General features: G+C 37.1%; 2 protein-coding genes across 8 annotated transcripts in view; both read right to left on the reverse strand.

Moving 5' to 3' along the window:
- The window catches only part of LOC136031042 (putative leucine-rich repeat-containing protein DDB_G0290503), a 424,748-nt gene that overhangs the window by 133,221 nt on the left and 269,371 nt on the right, over window positions 1-22,156 (reverse strand). The gene's annotated exons all lie outside the window — the stretch shown is intronic.
- The window catches only part of LOC136031530 (coatomer subunit beta'-like), a 75,554-nt gene that overhangs the window by 42,913 nt on the left and 10,485 nt on the right, over window positions 1-22,156 (reverse strand). The window contains 3 exon segments of the mRNA XM_065711199.1: window positions 3,501-3,835; window positions 14,099-14,278; window positions 17,320-17,487. Of these exon segments, the coding sequence (XP_065567271.1) occupies window positions 3,501-3,835; window positions 14,099-14,278; window positions 17,320-17,487 (683 nt within the window).

Here is a 22,156-nt window from a genome sequence, read left to right on the forward strand (position 1 = left end):
TCATTTTAACTTGATTTTGGAAAATTGGCTCCAGCTTTACCCCTCCCCCCCAAAGGATTTTGACGAAATTACGCCACTGGCTGAAACAACATCAAGTGCGTTTCTTTTAATTACTTCAGCAAGATTTGTAAATATTGAAACACGCGAATCATTTTTATCTTGGTTTAAAGAAATCAGCCTTGACTGGAAAAAATGTCAAAGACATCGTTCACTCGGTCACATTACGACCCAAAACAATGAGGCTAAATAAAATAAAAAAAAGATAAAATGTCGAGCTGAGACTGGGGCGGTATTTGGACGTCAAGAAGATCGCTACCATTTATTTATGGTGTGAGCATGATGTTGAAGTCTAAGCATCATGATGTCCTAAGCATCAGTCCTTTCTGATCGGCGGATGGTCAAAGCAAGGACGAATATAATACGAACTTAAATGATAATATCGTCTTTCATTTTAGCTAGCAAAAAAGAAAAATCTGAGAAAACAGGACAATTACTTTTTGGACTGAAATGTCAACGCTTTAAGTAACCCTCTACTATCCAAAGGCTAGGACACCCATGTACTTCTATTTACCCAGGTAACTAATAATATTGACAAGTTACAATTACAATTCTAGAAATACAAAAAATAAATAGATTAGTGCCGTCTGGTATTAGACCATCGCTCAAGTGGTAGTAACCATCCGCTTCACACATACCAACAATATACTCATTCTCATATGGGGTTTCCATCTAGCCCATGTTCACTGCACTTTTTGTAGTCAATTACAGACAGTTGAATTTTTTGTTTCTGGCCCAAATCTCTTGGTGTATAATTGCAAGTTCACTTGCATAAGAGTCGAGGCAGATTGCAGGAGGCCATTGTAGGCCTTGAATTGGACTCTTATTTTCATTTATATTCATTGCCAAATTTTTCAATATATTGCCAAATTTGTTAATATATTTCAAATTTGTCAATATATTGCTTCCCCCACCGTGAATGAACCTGTTAGAACCTCCAACAGGTTGAACTCAACCCACCGTGAATTAGCATGAGAGGGTGGACTCTAGTTCAGCATTGTGGAGTGATATGCATGAGAGGAAAATTTTCATGTAAGTCAACTCGTAGTCAACCTGCGATTGTTCCCCAGCGAGAACCTCCAACCGGTACGACTCTAGTTCGGCATTGTGAAGGGACACGTTTGCACGGAGCATAAATGGGAGACAGTAACAACGGCCATCAAAGGGGTAAAATTAACCTTGACTGGGCTGCCCACTTAATTGGACAATCTGTCTTGGCTTTTTTCTACAATTGGCCATGACTTTGACTTTTCCCACAACTATTCCCTTTTTTTAAATTCAAGTATCTTAGAAAAGAGAAAATAATTTTGGCCTACATTGTTGTTTTTAGTGTTCACAAACATCTTTGCATTAAGAACAACTAAACGAGTCAAATCAAGTAATCCCATGCAGACTTTATCTGTTGGAATCCCTGAAATAGGAGGTGACCGAACATGTTCAGTAAAAAAAAACAAAAAATAAACTGGGCTTATCCCAAAGCCCAAGCAGCAGCAGCTTCAAGTTGTAAAGTTAGATAAAGAGGCTCAATGAAGCGAAGGGATTCTTCATACGGTCAAAGTGCCGCTATTCGTACTATTCCCCGTTTAATATTTAAATAAGAAGATTAAATAAATTTTCTCTTAATATGCCAATTTCTTCTCCCCAATCAGCTCGGATCTAGTTTATCTTAGTCCAGACGCAAGTCCTCTGTGGTTGATGTAATCACTAAGTGATCTTTACTTAGATCAGAACTTGTGACAATGCAGAAACAAGTCTTCTATAAGAATTCTGTTATATTTCTTGCAGTTTGGTAGTAGTTTAGCTTGACCTGAGCTAGATTTTTAGGTGTAATAGACGCTCGTTTCTTGTAAGAGCCTCAAGGTTTTGGAAAATTAATGCAAATTTCCACCAGCACGAACAGTTTCATCTAAAGTAGCTTCGAAGTCGCCATAACGATGACAATAATACGCAACTGCCCACAGAAGATGGGCATCAACCCCACCGTGTTTTGAGCCAGACAGATTGCATTTTACCAAACGGACTGTCCCAACAGAACCTCAAAGACAAGCAAAACTCGAATTGTGATATAATTCTTTTCTCATATAACCCACATACCTATTTACATTATCTCGTGAGGTACTTTAAATCAAGAACTTTCAAGCAGGTATTAAGGTAAAAACAAGAGTCGTATCAATGGTCGTAGCAGGTTATGAAAGGCAAATTCTGACAAAGATCAGGTACAAACGAGAGTCGTGCTTAAACTGCTTACGAATAACATAACTCGAATACTTTTCCAGGTCACATTCAATGGCTGGCCACCTAAAGTAGTAAAAACTTGAACATATTAAAAAATATGGTTGCACTATCACGTAATTAAATACAGTGGAAACTCCAGAAGAGACCATTTTGTCATTTACCTAAAGTGCTATACTCAGAGAGAGTATCACCAAATTTTTCTTTGCCCTTCAAGAGAATCTTGTACCTTCTTCCTTTTTTTCCCCCCAAAGTTTTTGAAATTTCCTGAATTTTTACAAAATTCCAAAAAATCGATAGCTGTTAATGCGTATAAAGCCCAAAAATCAAAACACTAGCTTTGTGGCTGAAACACTAAATTAATATTTTTTCCACAAAGAAGATTTAATTATGACGGTTTTCAGATATTAACACCCACACCTTCCTTTTTAATTCAAGTACTTTTGCCGAATAATTTTGTAATGCAAAATCATTGACAGACAATTATCAATTTAATTTGTTGTACTTTTTAAGCTGTTTATATCAATTACAAACCAGGAAGAGAATACAGTGTTGTTTTCGTAGGCTACGATGATATCTTCAATAATAAAAAAATATACTATGTTTATCTACACAAAAATTTATTAATATTGACACACAAAACGACTCTGTCGGTTACTTCTGAATATACTGTAGAAACAAAAAAAAATGTAAAAAAAAAAAAAATCATAAATCATGTTCTTTCTGAAATTTTAGTTTTTCCATTTTATTTCTCCAGCTTTGCATTCATATGTATAGCCTGACTGTTAAGGACCAATAAAGTAAGGGGAAGGATAAGGCATGCTTTTACGAAATTTAAAAAGAAACACAACGTGTACCAAGGACGATACATTTTTCCAAGAACTAATGAAGAGAAGCGGCCCTCTCCATAAATCTTCCCCTTGGAAATTTAACACTTTTTCCATATACAGGGTTTGCATGCAACAAGCAGCGTCACAATCCAAAATTTTGGGAACACGGGATCGTATTTTCAAAACTGTTTTACTGACCAAATCAATACCAAGAAAAAATTGGAAAAAAATATTACAAAGCCGCATTAATTAGACAAAAACGACTGACCAAAACATTGAGAGGGAGTGCCCCTTTGAAACATAACTATCAGCATGCAGCGACAATTTAATCCACAGTTCTCTTAGCAACCAAAAAAAAAATAGCTCACCTGTGAGCTTGACAGATTTCTTGACAGAAAGATTAAGACGTTCACCATCTTTAATATCTTTAATTGCAAGTTGTTTCAAGTTAATCATTTCCATTTCAGAATGTTTTATCCAAACAATCTTTCCACCCTCGTCCATTGAGAAAGTTGGGTCTTCCTTTCCTAAGCGAATCATAACACAACCATCATCAAAACCAATGCCGACCATATTTGAGCCTTTTAGGCAGCAAATTGTCCAAGCCCTTTTGAGTCCATAATTTAAAGTGTAATGTAAAGTGTAATAATAATGTAAAATGTTCTCCAAGCTGTAAGTGTTGGCGTTCCAAATTTTGACTGTGCCATCTTCCGAACCTATGGAGAATATTACAAAACATTAATCAACCATGTTTTCATTAACAAGGTAAATAACACCTACACCCAAAAGTGAACCCTGAAAAAACATACTTTTTTAGGGTTTTAATTCCCAGTCTTTTGTGACATACCGCTCTAAGTTCAGGTCGGAGCAGCATGCATGAATTTATCCTACCATAAGTTAACAAGGTATAAGTCAATGAGAGGTTAAAAGGATAAAATATCTATTCAGGAAAGGCATAACTTTCAAAGCCGTGGGAGCCAAAGACTAGGCTACGGGCAAAAATTCATTTCTACTTTAAAAGCATGTCAATTACAAATTATATAAAAAACAAATAAACTTGAAAAGTACATTTTGGTTTAATATCTTTTTACATTTGGCTAAATATCTGGATCTGAGAATATTTCATTTGGTTTTGAATAGCTAACTCTAGAGGAAAGAAAAGGAGTCTCAGGAGGGTTGAAGAATTTCCAAGCATTTCTTCCAAAAAAGTTCGGATGATTGATTTTTTGAAAAAAAAAATCCATTTTTAGAAGAAACTTTGAAACTTTACGTCCTTGACCCGGCAAACTTGCAATAAAACAAATATGTACGTAATCATCTAGCAAAACGCACAGAATCAGACACTATAAAAGACAGCTAATCAAGATTCAAAATAAGGCATAAGTCATTAAAACTGGAATCAATTACAAAACCCATGTGTCTTTAGTTAGCAAGTAAAAATATATATAGGCTACAATATATACATCACATCACATATATATATGTATATATATATATATATATTTTACACCGAAAAACGAACAACTATCTTGTTACTAATAATCTTGTTAAAAGAATAATAATCACCGAGCGAAGCCCGATTCCCTGGTATATAAATGGTCATTGTAATCTTTATGCCGCAATGCGTAGCATTTAATATGACGTAATTAAGAATCCGAAATTCCTTTTACAGCTATTAAAGTGTGTACTTTCTCTAATCAACTCACTTGTCAACAAATTCCGTTTTGCAACTCCTTCTACTTAGGTTCAAGACTTCCAAGGTTTCAGAGATGTCTAATTTCAGTCAGGAGACGAGTTATGAAGAATATTAAGAGGGGTGGGAAGGGAAAACAAAATTACCATATGTCTTAATCAATCTAGATTGCTTTTCACACCATAAAACGTTAGTCTGTCCAATTTCAGAAATAAAATATAGTGCTGTTGTAAAGCAAAAATTCTGAGATAAAAGTATATAAAATTATTGTTCTTTTGATAAAATAAGACATATGTGAGTCATTTGACGTCGTGTTGAAAGAGTATTTGTTTTGTCAATTTTGTTTTTTCTGGCATTCCAGCAAGGATAAAGACCACTCACAAAAGTTGTCGTGCCTTGAAGACCCTTGCTGGAATAACTTTTCTTTTCAGTAGCAAAAGTCAGTTGCCGAATCCTCGGTCTTCTTTTTCAGTAGCACAAGTTAGCTGCCGAATCCTTAAGATACTAAGGTCTCCTCATTATTTGTAGGAAAAGTATCTCCATCTATGTTTGCTCTCAGGAGATGACACCGGGAAATGTCTTCATGTTATTTTTTTATGCCTCATTTGTGGTAACACTGTTTGCAGTATCAAGGGGTTATTTACCTCTGTAGTAGGTGATATTGGCAGTATTACACCTATATTCAGAACCATTTTGAATTCACAGTAACATCCCGCCTACATGGCTAGATTATGATTTATATTCTTCTCTTTGGACCATTTCCAACGTAAAACGTATGCTAAAGCGGAAAAGCGGATTCTAAGCTTTCCTGAACCAATCTTTGATTTACAGAGCTAGAATAGAGTCAATACAGAAGGCTGTCGTAGCATTTCTTTATTACAACAAAATTATACAAGTTAAGAAGACTGCCATGAGCTGAAAGCATGACACTGCTCAGAGCAATTTACTTGAATTACATACCTACTGAACAGTGCGAACAGGGATGGCCTGTCAAAGAGTATGGACTTGGAGTATTGCGTGTGTTCTTCACTTCTCCCTTTCCTATTTGAAACATGTGATTGTTTTTTGGTTGTTTACCTTGTGATTGTTTACCTGGTGATTATTATAATGATGGATATGAGCGCCTTTTTGCAATGTGGTGTATGCAACTATATTGTCAACAAATAATATGAGCGCTTAGAGTTGTCGTGTGTAGTATCCGATGATTTTAATTGTAACTTAAACAAAGCTGACTAGCAGGGATCTCCGCAAACAACCCTTATAAAGCGTAAGCCTTATAGAGGCGTACTCAGTGATTGGTTGAATATGGTTGGTAAGGATTTTGACTTCACTTATTATCATGCATCATTTCGAACATCTAATCAAGATCACGTTGCAATATCTCGTAACTTAGCAACTGGACAAGTCAATATCTCAAGTGATTTCCAAATATCTGGCCGTCCTAGAGCCATTGTAGCCGAGTAGTTGGCGCGCTAGACTTACAACCTTATGTCCTTTCGAGCAGAGGTTAGAGTGCTTGTGTCGCTGATTATTTGATTTTATTTTTTTTTTCAGACCATTCTCCCGTTGCTTTTCCCTTATAATTCCCATTTCGCCCCAGCAAACAATCCAAAAAAAATCAACGGGAAGCTCTTCATGTCTTCTATGTTCTATCAACTTTATTTCAAATAAAATCTGGTAACCTTTCGACTGCTTGCACATTACAGAAAACCCTTCAAAAGAAGAAACATATCATAGCTTAAACATGTACTCCTCCGATATTTACCATGTCCTCTGTTTCGCTGAGAGTCTAGCTATCTCCATATGAAAACCTCATACAGGTATCACTCGGATGCGGTCATCAAACACTAATCTAGTGGTGTCTAGACGAGCAAAATCATGGTTTAATTTGTGGAAAGATTACGTTAAACCTGTCCTCCTGCAAAAGAAGGTTACCATTACTATTCTGCAATGGCCAAGCTCAACTACGACCCATTCTCCCTGCTTGTTTCTGAAACCTGTTATAACATCCTCTTACTATATTCCTCTGACAATCATGGCGAGGAGTGGTACCCTCACTTGAAACCTAGGTTTGTCATTAGATCCCTATTTGCAATGACAGAGAACTGAAAACTGTCTTAGCTTTTCTCCAAAAATACATTTCCACATTTCTATTCGAGCAACCGAAAAGCAATCCAAAGTTAAAAATCTTCAACCGTCATTGTTTGCGTGGGAGTAGTGCATCTCAAGAATTGTTGTCTTCTTTTGATTCAACACTCCACACATGATATATTTGGTCTCAGAATATGGTGCCCTCTCCAGCATACGAGGTAGGTTCTTATGCCTCTGATATCAGATGCAAATCTCGTTTTCTTTGTCAAAACACCTTGTTATATTTCCAAAATGTTTTGGAAAATCCTCACAAAATCCGACCAAATAGCGTTTTCGTGTGGTATTCTGTAAGAAAGGAGTTTTTACGAAACTAGAATTACTAGAAACTAGAAACTAGAAACTAGTTTCAGTATGTAAGGGATACATACTGAAACATGTCGATTATGACGTTTCCCAGATTCCAGGGCTTGTTAGTAGCTTTGTAAGTACGAAGAGTTTTAACAGTTCTAGATTTGTACAACTGAACAAAACAAGAGCTAAGAGCTCATATGGCACTTGTGACGAGACGAGAAGAGCTAAGAGCCAAGAGATCATATGGTATGAGCTCTAAAAAATTTCTATGAATCAATAGATTGATTTAAAACAGAAAATAAGAGGCTTAATGCCGGTCAAGATTTAAAATAAGAGCTCTGAGTCACAAAGTCCTTCTAAATATCAAAATTCATTAAGATCCGATCACCCACTCGTAAGTTATAAATACCTAATTTTTTCTAATTTTTCCTCTCCCTTTTGCCCCCCAGATGGTCGAATCTGGGAAAACGACTTTATCAAGTCAAATTGTGCAGCTCCCTGACACGCCTACCAAATTTCATCGCCCTAGCACGTCCAGAAGCACCAAACTCGCCAAATCACTGAACCCCTCCCCCCAAATCCCCCAAAGAGAGCGAATCCAGTACGATTCTGTCAATCACGTATCAAGGACATTTGTTTATTCTATCCACCAAGCTTCATCCCGATTCCTACACTCCAAGTGTTTTTCCAAGATTTCCCCCTCCAAATCCCAACAATGTCAAAAGATCTGGTCGGGATTTGAAATAAGAGCTCTGAGACATGAATTCCTTCTAAATATCAAATTTCATTACGATCCGATCATCTATTCGTAAGATATAAATACTCCAATTTTCATGTTTTCCAAGAATTCCGGTTCCCCCCTCCAACTCCCCCGAATGTCACAGGATCTGGTCAGAATTTGAAATTAGAACTTCAAAGCACAAGATCCTTCTAAATATCAAATTTCATTAAGATCTGGTCACCCTTTCGTAAGTTACAAATACCTCAATTTTCAAAATTAACCCCCCCCCCCCCCAATTCCACCAAAGAGAGCATATCCGGTCCAATTATGTCAGTCACGTATCTTAGACAGGTTTCTATTCTTCCCATCCAGTTTCATCCTGATCTTACCGCTTTAAGTATTTTCTAAGATTTCCGGTCCCCCTAACTGCCCCCCCCCCAATTACGCTTGATCCGGTTGAGATTTAAAATAAGATATCGGAGTTACGAGGTCCTTCTAAATATGAAGTTTCATGAAGATCCGATCACTCCCTCGTAAGTTAAAAATACGTCATTTTTCTTATTTTTCAGAATTACCCCCCCCCCCCCCGCAATTGAGCAGATCCGTTCCAATTATGTAAATCACGTATGCAAGACTTCTGCTTATTTTTCCAAACAAGTTTCATACCAATCCCTCCAATCTAAGCGTTTCCCATCATTTTAGGTCTCCCCACCCCAAACTTCCCCCAATGTCACCAGATCCGGTCAGGATTTAAAATAAGAGCTTTGAGACACGATATCCTTCTAAAAATCAAATTTCATGGATATCCAATCACCCGTTCGTAAGTTGAAAATACCTCATTTTTTCTAATTTTTCAGAATTAACCCCCCCCCCCCCCAACTACCCCAAAGAGAGCGGATCCGTTCTGGTTATGTCAATCATGTATCTAGGACTCGTGTTTTTTTCCACCAAGTTTCATCCCGATCCCTCCACTCGTTGGAGGAGTTTTCCAATTCTTAGGTTTCTCCCTCCCAACTCCCCCCCCCCACAATGTCACCAGATCCGGTCGGGTTTAAAATAAGAGCTCTGAGCCACGATATCCTTCTAAATATCAAATTTCATTGAGATCCGATCACCCGTTCGTAAGTTAAAAATACCTCATTTTTTTTCAGAAATACCCCCCCCCCCCAACTACCCAAAAGAGAGCGGATCCGTTCCGTTTATGTCAATCATCTATCTAGGACTTGTGTTTATTTTTCCCACCATGTTTCATCCCGATCCCTCCACTCTAAGTGTTTTCCAAGTTTTAGGTTTCCTCCTCCCAACTCCCCGCCCCCATCACCAGATCCGGTCGGGAATTAAAATAAGAGCTCTAAGACACGATATCCTTCTAAACATCAAATTTCATTGAGATCCGATCACCCGTTCGTAAGTTGAAAATACCTCATTTTTCTAATTTTTAAGAATTACTCCCCCCCAACTACCCCAAAGAGAGCAAATCAGTTCCGATTATGTCAATCATGTATCTGGGACTCACGCTTATTTTTCCCATCAAGTTTCATCCCGATCCCTCTACTCTAAGTGTTTTCCAAGATTTTAGGTTTCCCCCCTCCAACTCCCCCCAATGTCATCAGACCCAGTCGGGATTTAAAATAAGAGCTCTGAGACACAATATCATTCCAAACATCAAATTTCATTAAGATCCAATCACCCGCTCATAAGTTAAAAATACTTCATTTTTTCTATTTTTTCCGAATTAACCGGCCCCTACTCCCCCCCCCCCCCAGATGGTCAAATCGGGAAAACGACTATTTCTAATTTCATCTGGTCCGGTCCCTGATACGCTTGCCAAATTTCATCGTCCTAGCTTACCTGGAAGTGCCTAAAGTAGCAAAACCGGGACTTTAGGTTTTCCCCCTCCAACTCCCCCCAATGTCATCAGATCCGGTCAGGATTTAAAATAAGAGCTCTGAGACACAATATCATTCCAAACATCAAATTTCATTAAGATCCAATCACCCGCTAATAAGTTAAAAATACTTCATTTTTTCTATTTTCTGCGAATTAACCGAGCCCCCACTCCCCCCCAGATGGTCAACTCGGGAAAACGACTACTTCTAATTTAATCTGGTCCGGTCCCTGATACGCTTGCCGAATTTCATCGTCCTAGCTTACCTGGAAGTGCCTAAAGTAGCAAAACCGGGACCGACAGACAGACAGACCGACAGACCGACAGAATTGGCGACTGCTATATGTCACTTGGTTAATACCAAGTGCCATAAAAATTGAAGAAGAGCTTGCTCTTGCAATCCAGTTTGGCGTAAAGATTGAATACTGCCTGTTCCGAGTGATTTTGCCAATTGAAAAGCCTAAGCAGTGACTCGAGTACCAAAAATTTGGACATCTCGTAAGGGATTCTAAGAACCCAATTAAATGCAATAAATGTGCAGATGATCACACTAACAAGGACAAAGCATGTTCAGCTCAGACTGTTGCACTAAATATAGAGGGAATAATCGTAGCAATAGTTGGTTGTGTCTAGAGCTTAAGAAGTACCTCCCCGCTCAAGTGGCTTCACGAAGATTCAATTCGTCTCCCTGTGTACAATCCCTAGGTGATAGTGTTGTCAAAATCATTTGTGTCATTATTTTATTAAAATATAAATGATGCTCATTAAAGCTCAGAAGTCAATTATTTTATTTTAGATCATCAAATATACGACGTGTTTTAACAAAACATTTGTACAGCAATGTACAGAAAATTTGTACGTCAAATCTGCAATCTCTCGCGGGACACCGAAAATAACTCCCGGATTTGTGGTGTCATGTATCAAAATTTGCTTGGTCCTCTTCATCTGGTGACAATCCTATTGAATTTCTTTTCCTTATTTTCTCATGATACACCAGTTTGTGACATAACACTTTAAAATACACCTTTGGGTCATTTGGCAAAGTTAGATCATGTTAGAAACTTGATCGCGCTATGAGAACGTCTAGTAACGTCTACTTCTAAGAAACATAAAGTACGGAATTCTTGCGGATAATATACACCAATAATCGTTTTTTCAAATAATTGGAAAACTTCTTGAAAATCTTGCCTAAAATAGTATGATACATAACAGGAAGTAGGATCAAGGCGATAAACTTGGTTTTCGTTGTGGACTTGGTGTGCAAAATGCCAATGCAACTTTTTGGCGATTCTTTTAAGAGACAGAAAGTCAAAAAGTAATATCTACGTTTGTGCCATTGACATTTCAAGGGTTTTTGACTTCCTTCTTCGCTCCAAAGTCATTCAGTCTCTCTTTAAAAGCGGAGTAATTCATTTGTGGTTTACCTCCCTTTGGAAGTTGTATCAGAAGGACAAAATCTGAATACATTTGCGAGGTGCTTTTAGTAGTCGTATTCGTGTGTGACAAGGGGTTAAGGAAGATTCGGTTCTAAGTTCTACAATCTTTAATAATGCTATCAGAGTGGTCACTCGTCAGATTCCAATATATTTAATCGAGCACATATCGATGCAAGTCACGCAAACTTTTTCTTCTTTTCATACTCCTCTTAGTGCGTTATTGTTATGTACAGAAAACAACAATAAATTATTATTATTATTATTACAGACCTACTTGGCAAAAGGTACGACCACTCTCTAAGCCTAATCTTTTTTGCCAATCTTGAGGTCGCTTTAAATTACGAATAATTAAGCCGCGTTTGTAATTAGTTTCTTAGACCACATGTCCTTTCCATTTATAAGACAGAGTAAAGAGATATAAAATAACGTGATACATATATAATAAGTAAGACTTTTAAAACTACTAATTCGGAGTTCTTATTTCTTATTTTTCACTGTTTAAAGGTTTATGCTCCCTCTCCGTATTTTTTTTCTGCTTTCGTGCGGTTTTAATACATCAACGAAAGACAACAAGCTTAATACCATGTCATGGCTGAGATTTAGCTCTATCCCTTTCCAGAATTAATTTTTCTTTTGAATTGGGTATAAATGTTCATTTAGATGGTAAACGCATTGATTTGAATTGAAAATTGTTGAAAAAGAGATAATTTATTCTTTTTTTTAAGCAAGTTTATATCCTAACCAAATCAAAGTTTAAGAAATATCAAATTGTTTCTTAGTGAATAGATATATCTGAGGCTAATGAATCCAATACTTTAAGTATCCTGTCCTTTTGATGCTAATTACAGCTTCTGACTTGTCGTGAAATCGCTCGTTTCAGAGGGAACATTAAATAAAAAAAAAGTTTTTTAACTGAAAGTAAGGAGCGATATTAAAACTTAAAACGAACAGAAATTACTCCGTATATAAAAGTGGCTATTACCTCCTCAACGCCCCGCTCTTTACGCTAAAGTTTGACTCTTTCGCTCAACTCTACTTTTTAAAACAGTAAAAATAAAATTAGCGTAAAAAGCGGGGCGTTGAGGAGATAACAACCCCTATTATATATGGAGTAATTTCTGTTCGTTTTAAGTTTTAATATCGCTCTTTACTTTCAGTTTAAAAAACATGTTTTTGTTTTATTTAACTTCTGAACGTTTTTAAATTAAGGTGTGTTTTGATTTTGGCTCTCCGCACATGAATAATTAAAACAAAATTTGCATTTCAATTTATTTTTATGGCTAAATGGCTTTCTCAAAGTTTTAATCGGACAACTTTGAGAAAAAAGAGCGGGGGAGTAGGCATAGTTACCCTCCAATTTTTTGGTTATTTAAAAAAGCAACTAGAACTTTTAATTTTTTACGAACGTTTTTATTAGTAAAAATATACGTAACTTACGAATTAGCTTACGTAACGAACTTCTATATTCGTATGTTTTTATTACGTATATGAGGGGGTTCACCACCTCGTCAATACCTCGCTCTTTACACTAAAGCTTAAATTTTGTCCCAATTCCTTAAGAATCACCCCTGAATCACAAAGGCCGTAGAATAAATAGTTGAAATTAATAAAATTACTTTAGCGTAAAGAGCGAGGTATTGGGAGGAGGTGAACCCCTCATATGCGTAATAATTTCTGTTCGATTTAAGTTTTAATGCTGCTCCTTACTTTCAGTTGAAAAAACTTTTTCATATTTATTTTTTCATTGTTCTTTAAAAAAATGCTAAGAAATCCTGCGCCCCCTTCATGGAAATTTTCTTCCCCCATGACAAATTCCTCCATGGAAAGATCCCCCCGCATAACCCCCTCCCCTCAACCCCTCCCCCAACAAAAAAAATTTCCCTGAAAGCGTCTGTACACTTCCCAATAACCATTACTATGTTGCAGCCCCTTCCGCGGGGCCTGTGGAGGAGTAAGTCGTCCCCAAAGACATAGTTATTAGGTTTTCCGACCATGCTGAATAAAATGGCTATCTCAGAATTTTGATCCGGTGACCTTGGGAAAAAATGAGCGTGGGAAAGGGCCTAGGTGCCCTCCAATTTTTCGGTCACTTAAAAAGGGCACTAGAACTTTTCAGGTTCTAGAATGAGCCCTAACACGAGATTCTAGGATCAATGGGTTGATACGATCACCCCTGGAAAAAAAAATAAAATAAAATTAAAAAAAAATAAAGCCGCATCCGTGATCTGTTTTGTGGCTAAAAATGCAAAATTCCACATTTTTGCAGATAGATGCTTGAAACTTCTACTGTAGGATTCTCTGATACGCTGAATTTGATGGTGTGATTTTCGTTAAGATGCAATGACTTTCAAGGGGTGTTTCCCCTATTTTCTTAAATAAGGCAAATTTTCTCAGACTCGTAAATTTTGATGGGTAAGTCTAAACTTATCGAAACTTATATATTTGAAATCAGCCTCAAAATGCGATTCTTTTGATGTAACTATTGATATAAAAATTCCGTTTTTTAGAGTTTCGGTTACTATTGAGCCGGGTCGCTCCTTACTACAGTTCGTTACCACGAACTGTTTGATATACCTTAATAAAAAGTTTTTACCCGTTATCTATGTACCTACAGATTTCAGTTTTATTTACCAAGTTTGACATTTTGTCGTTGTCAATTAAAGCAATAATTTTACAACAGGTACAGGAAACTTTAAGAAAGTAACTCCCCTCACTTTCTAATAACGATTTCCATTGGCTTCAAGTTTACCATCCACATGGATTGTTTTCTTTTATTTATGAAAAGAAAAAGAAGCTTACCAGTAATAATAATGGGCAATCTAGGATGAAAAGCGACAGCTGTATGGCCATCTAAACTTTGAACACAACTTCTATTTTGATAGTCCCAAATTTTCACCAAGCGATCATCGGCACCGGAGATCAAATAGGGCTTCTCACCGGCGTGAGTATAATCTAAACAGTTAATTGCCTTCATATGACCTACAATATGGATGTCAAAGATTAAATCATATAACCCAAAACAAAAGGTGCATATCAAATTTCTATTTTTTTTTTTTTTTTTTTTTTTTTTTTTTTTTTTTTTTTTTTTTTTTTTTTTTTTTTTTTTTTTTTTACTAAGTAGGACGAAAATTAGCGCTATAAGCTTTTTATAGAAGCTTATAGCATGGCTTGATGCATGGCATGACTTCATTTTGGTATTTATGATCCCTGACTTAAACAGACAAATTTTACTCTCCCAAGATTTTGGTTGGTGAGGGGGGGGGGTAGAGATCACGTCTTAAAAGCATTTTTAAAGGCTCACTGCTGGTAAGCCTCTCTCTCTCTCTTTTTCTACATGTGCCTCTCATATAGCAAGACCAGCAAGAGTGGCAAAGAGGTTGGAAGTTAGCCTCTCTCTTGTTTCACCTATATGTGGCAGTCGTACAACTTTCACCAACGAGCAAGGACAGGCTCTTGTCAAATACCTGCGAACAAAGTTCCGTATCTATCATAGACTAATATTTCTTGAGCTGCGTCAGCTTTGTACACAACATCGAAGCGGATAAAAATTCGAGACTCATCACCTTACGGTGGGAAGATAGTCTTGCGGAGGATTGGCATCAGTGCGTCAGTGGGGCGGATTAGCGTTATCGCGTACTTACAATACAACAAACTGAAGCTACCAGTCTCAGAAAAGCTGTCGTATTCAACCATTTATAAGTTCAATACTTCTCCATCAATCTTTGGTCAAACATTGACCAAATTTTTCCATTCCATCAAACATTTGGAATGTTGAATAAACAGAATTATTGACTGTCCGCACTGTCATTGCTGATAAGGACCAAAGACAAATTGGAAAGGTAACACCTAAAGAAACAAAGCAGAAAATCACGCTTTATGCATGTGGCAGCACTATAGAAAATACGATTCCCCCTATGAGGATTTTTTCCAGAAAGACCGACACCATTGGAATTGAAAATGAAAAAGCTTCTAAAAGGATGACAACCAAGCTATCCACGATCTAGATGGACCACGTCATATGAAACCAACCAACCCTATTATTCTTATTTTGGGCTTTCATATAACCAAGTACCTGAGCAAGCTGTTTTAGCTGGCTAAGGAAAACGGTGTTCCATCGTTTGACCGTTACCCACATACAACAAAATGATTTGTAGCTTCTAAATTTATGGGATCTTTTTCACACTAAGCCGGAGTACAATAAAGAAGCTGCACCATATATGAGCTAAAAACAAGCACAAATTCTGGAAATTTACTAAAACAATGCACACTTAAGTGCAGAAATTCCAACAAACCATAAGCACCACTATCGTCTTTGTTCCGCTTTCAGGCTAACTCTGCCCCAAGTTCTACAGCACCATGAACCAACCATAAGAGACCCGAACCCAAAACAGCTGGGTACTACAATATCCGGTACTTCTGCTTAAGATATTTATTCTGAAATCAGGGTTCCTTTGTCATTACCGAGTTGATTCCTTAGGAAACAGGAACTGCAAGCAAAAAGATTACAAGCAAAAAGATTACAAGCACTAATAGATACTCCACCCAAAATAAGAATTCGGCAAGAGGAGAAAGAGAAATTAGGAGACAAAAAGAGTTAGAAATTTATGAAACTAAACACAACCAAAGCGAAAAAGACAAATTTCCAAGGGGGAAGTTATTTTTGAAGTCATCGAGCGTCATTAACTGTGCAGATTGTGATAGTTTCAATCACAAGAGTCTGCCCCGTTGGCTATGTCGAGACTGAGTCAAACTTTCTACAAGAATTACAGTCAGTGATTTCATTCTGACTGAAATTGATGGGAAAAGGAGGTTGAAGAAGTTTCATTTTACGTCAGTAATAGATATCAATTGTGATGATTTTGGCGTCCAATTTCTCAAATAAAAGTTGAATTAAACAAGATTATATGTTCAGAAGAACAGACAGATATCGAAATCAACTCAAATTGAAACTCAAGTGTTTGTCTCATGAGATGGGATTAAAGGTTATCAGAAAAGATGACCTTTGGTTTTCATCTTTCCGCATACAATAAAAAGTGACCGGACGGATCTTATATAAATTATCTGTTTTGGGTTTATTTATAGCTAGAGCTTATGAGTAGTAAACGTAGTCTTAAATGAGAGTGAGCCTTTAAACCTTTTTAAAAAAATGTTTTCAATGCTTATAAAACCAGCATCGAAAGGGGAAGGCTGGTGGCAAAGCTGTATTGGGATAGTAGTTTCACCAAATGTAAGCATGGTCATTTTTCTATGAACTAAAGCTATAACTACTGAGCTGCAGAAACAGGAATTTTTCGATTGATGTCTTGAATTTGTAAGTACTTCCTGTTTCAAAACAGTGGTCCTCGGTTGAAAACAACAGCAAAAAAGAAGTTTTCTAAAAAAGCAACAAGTGTCTCTAAAGTATAAGACTCTAATAATAACAACGTTGGTCAAAGAAGACAAACTTGGAAAATACATTGACAAATGTCAAGTTTGAGGATTACATCTGACATGATCCCACTTCAGAGAAATGACAAAAACCGTTTTCTAAGCTATTATTAGAGTGATGATCAGCATATGAATGTAGCAGATTAATATAAACCATCAGGGTTGATTTTTGGTTCCCAATATCTAGGAAACAATATATAAAAAATAACGTATGTCCATGTTGGGGTCATTTAAAGGTACGTCGCTGAACATTTAAGCGTTACCCTCCCCCTCCCCCCAAATACAGTTGAATCACATTTTAAGATTTAAAAGTAGTCTACAGAAGTTATTTTCAAAAGTTTTATAGGTTTATGCTTTTGTTTTCAAAAGTTTTAAAAGTTTAAATGGAATGTTCTCATAACCGTTTATATTCGAAACACTTAAATGCAGATGCCAATAAGTAGTAGCAGCAAGGACACACACAGAGAAATCTCCGATAGGGCTAGGCTGATGTCTAAGAATAGGATTTTTTTTGTTAGAAAAATAATTGTTAGTAAATTGAAATAAATTAAACAGAAACAATAATCGAAAAAAAATAATAACAACATGATTACCTTCAAGTGTGAAGTTAGGAATGGAGACGCAATTAGTTAGGAAAGTTAGGAATGTGAAGTTGGAAGACGCAAGTTGCCAAATTTTGATGGTCTTGTCCCACGACGCAGATGCAAACGTATTATTATCTTTGGGATTAAATACAATCTGGATAACATAATGTGAATGCCCTAAAATACAGAAAATACGTAAAATTTTATACACTACTAATGAAATTTTACGAAAAGGGTTACTTTATCACATGGATGATATTGAGGATATTAGAAGGTAGGCCTCCCCTGTCGGTCTACGACCGGTCTAAAACTTCATGAAGCAGGAGAATGGCGTCTAATCAGAGCACTGATTACTTTTATCTCAACAGATTGGCTCAAATGTCAGAGTAAAGCCTAAAAAAAATTGAACTTCATCTAAGCAATGACTGATTGCAGTCCTTGGATTCTAAGTTGCCCTATATAATTCGAAGAAAACTTCAAATACCACCAAACTTTCACGTCTCTAGAAAAAAGTAGGTTTTATACCTTCCAAAAGCAATCACAAGCTCCTCTTCCCCGATCAATACAAGTTACTTTGTGCAATCCTATCCCAGCATGTCTGTTTTGAATATTTTCTTTCCATGCCATGTCCTAATATTATCGCTGATCTGTTGGTGTTCATTAGCGTATATTCAGTAAACTTAATTTTTTCACAATTCTATCAAGTCTGCAGCATACAATTCTAAAGCCATGTCAATACATTCTCTAGTCACGATATTAATGTGGAGAACAGTTTTTTGTTCTTTTTTTAACTTTGGTCTTACTATTAAAATTTTCAACACTTTCTATAAAAAAAATATTTACTGTTGAAATCCTTCCTTTTATTTTTTCTTCAATGGCCTTCTTTGTCAGATGACAATTTCAGATGACAACGAACCAAATATTTTTCTTGGTAGCCGATTGTAAAAAAAAACTATCAGACATGATATTCTTAGTACAGTTAGGAAACTAGCTGGTAAACTTTGAGTCATTTCGCTTCGAAGTAGTTTTACTTTGAGTTCGAATTAATAGAGGTTTATTATATCCTTATCCTCTTCAGAGGCAGTGAACGATTTACGAACGTCGACATTCTGGCTATAAAAATATAAATACTTTAAATAAGTCACAAATCAAAGCCAAAGCCATTCATACTTTCATGATATACCTCAAGGTCAGCGTTTCAGTTCTCTAACTGCCCTCTAATTGGCAGTCTCTAAGTTCTAGTTTTCATTCTTTCTTCTTCTTTTTTTTCTGTGGGGCGTTTACAGCAGCTTATGTGGCCAAAAAGGTTTTTAAAAGCCTGATTCTAACAGATTTTCCAGTAAGTTCAGTTATATATATAAATTAAGAAAATGTAGTTAAATTAAGGAATGTATGATCATGTCTTGACAAGGATAGGCTTGGTATAAATGGCTAATGCCGTTCCAGTGCTGTGCGATGGTTTGAGGTTTCCTTTTCGTCATTAGCTTCTTCCTCCGTCCCTACCCCCGAAAGGTAAATCTTGCATGGCTTCATAGTGATGTCAGGGTGGACCTGCCTCGAGTTTACCAAGCCAGAATCGAGACAGCAAACAGCACCAGAGGGTGCCCTTAAAGAGTGGCTCCCCTTAAGGAAATTATAACCTAGTCAACGACAAAATATTTGCACTAGATTCCGACCAGTGAAAAATTCTTCAGGGTTTGTTCATTCTAGTGGGCTTTTTGGGGATGGAAAACCTCTTCCTAGCTAAGTTACTTGCTATGGGTTGCCTCACCATAGAAAATAATAGATACAGTTTTTTAGAGAGGAAAATACTAAAATATCTTGAAATCGTAATCTTGGTCTTTAATCCAGTGGTTTTACCGACTCACGCAGTGATTTTACGGATGCTGCCAGAATTTTCCATTCGGCTAAATTTAGAACATGAATCGACACGAACTGGAATCGACAATGAAGCCTAATCTGTCAATGACAAGATGAACGTCAAGTTGAAAAAGTTTGGCCGCGTTGTGGACCAGCTTTGACACTATTGTTGACGTTCTGAAAGAGCTAATGGAACAGAACGAGGACGAAATAATAAAAAAAAGTACAAATTCTGCCTGCATCACCGCATTACCTACCTTGATTTTATTCTGATGTTGATGTTCAAATGCTAAGTCCTGTTTAAGACGTAGGTTCTTGCAGAAAATTGCTTCAGACTGAGCAGCTTTATCTAGAGATTGCGAACACAAAACTCAGGGCAGCACAAGAGACCTTATACGACTGACCTCGGACGAGATCAGTCTTGTCCGAGACTGAGGCAGGGAAATCGATACATCAAAAGTAGCAACGGAAAAAATCGGTTCACTAGCCAAAGACAAGTTCCAACTTAAACAACATCCTAGCCAACGTTACTCAGAGACAATTTCTAACACTAGATCTGGCCTGCTGGATGACTGGAAATTGTTTTATGCTAAGGAACTCTGCGGCGTCCTTAGAGCCCTAGTGAACGACTTGGGCGATGCAATCCATGATAACTCCTCTTTTCTGGAGCCATCGTACCGAAGTCTACAGGGCAAAATGGACATCAGCTATGAAAGCCTTTCTGGAGTCATGAAGATGTTAACGAAGAAAAACCTAGATCCCACGGAACCCACGTCAAAGCTTATTGGTCAGGATTAAGGTCGAAAGCTATAAAGTCATTGCACCATCTTTGAGACCCTAATCCGTGAAATTTATTCTGTTAAATCGATAATCCCAAGTCTCCGGTCAGGTTACCAGTGGTTCCTAGCTAAGTTACTTGCTATGGGCTGCCTCGCCATAGAAAATAATAGATACAGTTTTTAGAGAGGAATATACTAAAATATACCCAAATCATAATCTTGGTCTTTAATCCAGTGGTTTTACCGACTCATGCAGTGATTTTACGGATGCTGCCAGAATTTTCCACTCGGCTAAATTTAGAACATGAATCGACACGAACAATTCTGACTGCATCACCAAGTTTGGTCATGGTGAAAAGAAGTTTAAACTGATCACGACACATTTACGTACGATGGACGACAGCTGTTTCGATCATCTCATCAAGATACACTTTGAGACTGCGGAACAAAGACGTTGACTTTTTGAGTGATGTTTTCAAGTTATATTTTCATCATTCTGTGCTTAATCCGTATATTTTTATTAAAATTGTCAATTTCTCGCTTCTGAGGTCTGTTTGTATATGAATCATGTTATCTTGTATTACTGCTTTCTCCACTAGATCACCAACTAGTTGTACGCATGCTTCTTACAAGAAACAGAACTAAGGAGCTATTCTCCTTCAGGCTACAAGATTTTTTAAGCTGAGCTGTGCTCATAAGTTTCGTGTTTAAAACGGACAGTGTGCTAATTATTGTTAAAAAAAAAAAAAAGACAATCAGTAAAATAACCAAACAGTCGGTAAAATCTTTTGTCCCCTCTCGAAGATTCTGACTAGTAATGCCCCTGTTTTAAAAAAGGGGAGAGGATACGTCGGCCAAATTTTCAATCTAAGACAGTTGACTGAGAAATTCCCAAAATACAGTCATAAGTAGAAGGAGTAACGGTTACAAGCAGTCGAAGTAGTCACAGTTGCAGTCATAATATGCTAATATATAGCAGATACACCTTTTTGATAAATTGGATGCAGATATTTTATTTTCATTTAGCTCAACATATCCTCCAACACTTCCGAAAATTTTGCTTCAATATTCTTAATTTTTTTGGACACATCCAGGATTAAATATTCACCCCTTATTCAATCATAAAACCAGCATGTAGCACAATTTAAATTCCTTGCCCTACGAGCTGTGGGGGCAGGGCATCCAAGTAGGCATAGGAATTAGATGTTGTGACGATTTTTAATAATATGATCTCCATCTTTTTTAGATCTCTAACTGTGTAAGGGAGGCATCTTAAGGGGCATACAAACAGGGCATAGAGGGCCTGTTGCTCTCCGATAGCACTTTAACACTATCCCCAACATCCCCTGAAATTTCAGCTTAATACCCTTAGTCGTTTCTTATACTTTGGTGATAAGTCCTTCTGACAACCAGCACATACAGTGTGTTTTATAGTGTTCGTCATCCCTCTCCAAGCTATGGGGGTCATGTCATCCCCATGGGCAAAGTTATTTGAGCTACTTTCAACAAAATGTCTATTCTAAAATTATGCTTGAATTTTTTGACAGGAAGGCAACTAAAAGGGCATGGGAGGGGACTGGTAGCGCCCCAGCCACTTTTTAACATCCCCCTCAACATTTTCTGAAAGTTTCAATTTAATAGCCACAGCCGTTCTCAAACACTGCGGACAATCGTTTTTAATAAACTGGGTATACATAGCGCCTTTTGATTTAGTATAACATACCCCTCAACATTCTCTGCAGTTTCACCTCAATGCCCTTAGCCTTTTTGGGATCAAATATTTTTCCTTTTCCTAATGATAGATTCTGCATGTAAATAATAAGAAAATTGCATAATTTACCATCCTTGCCCTGGGGATAGGGGGCATAATCTCCCTTAAAGGGTACTTATTATACCTTTTGACAAGTTAGAACAAAATTTGTATTTCAAAATGTCGATCAATGTTCAGCAGAGGAGGCACCTACAAAGAGCAAGGAGGACTAGTTGCCATCCCAACTCCCTTCAACATCTCAACATTTTTTGAAAGCTTAAACATGATACCCTTAGTTTTTCTTTAAATATTACAGATATTCAGTTTTCACAAGCAGCAACCGAACTGTGCGTTTTGATTGCGTTCGGCATCCCTCTCGAAATTTCCTTGACGTTTTGACCTTAATACCCCAAGTCTTTTGAGAGACCAAGGATCAAACAGGCCCTATTTCCGATAA

Source organism: Artemia franciscana, chromosome 9 (genome assembly GCF_032884065.1).
Source record: "Artemia franciscana chromosome 9, ASM3288406v1, whole genome shotgun sequence".
In the NCBI taxonomy this organism is placed as follows: domain Eukaryota; kingdom Metazoa; phylum Arthropoda; class Branchiopoda; order Anostraca; family Artemiidae; genus Artemia; species Artemia franciscana.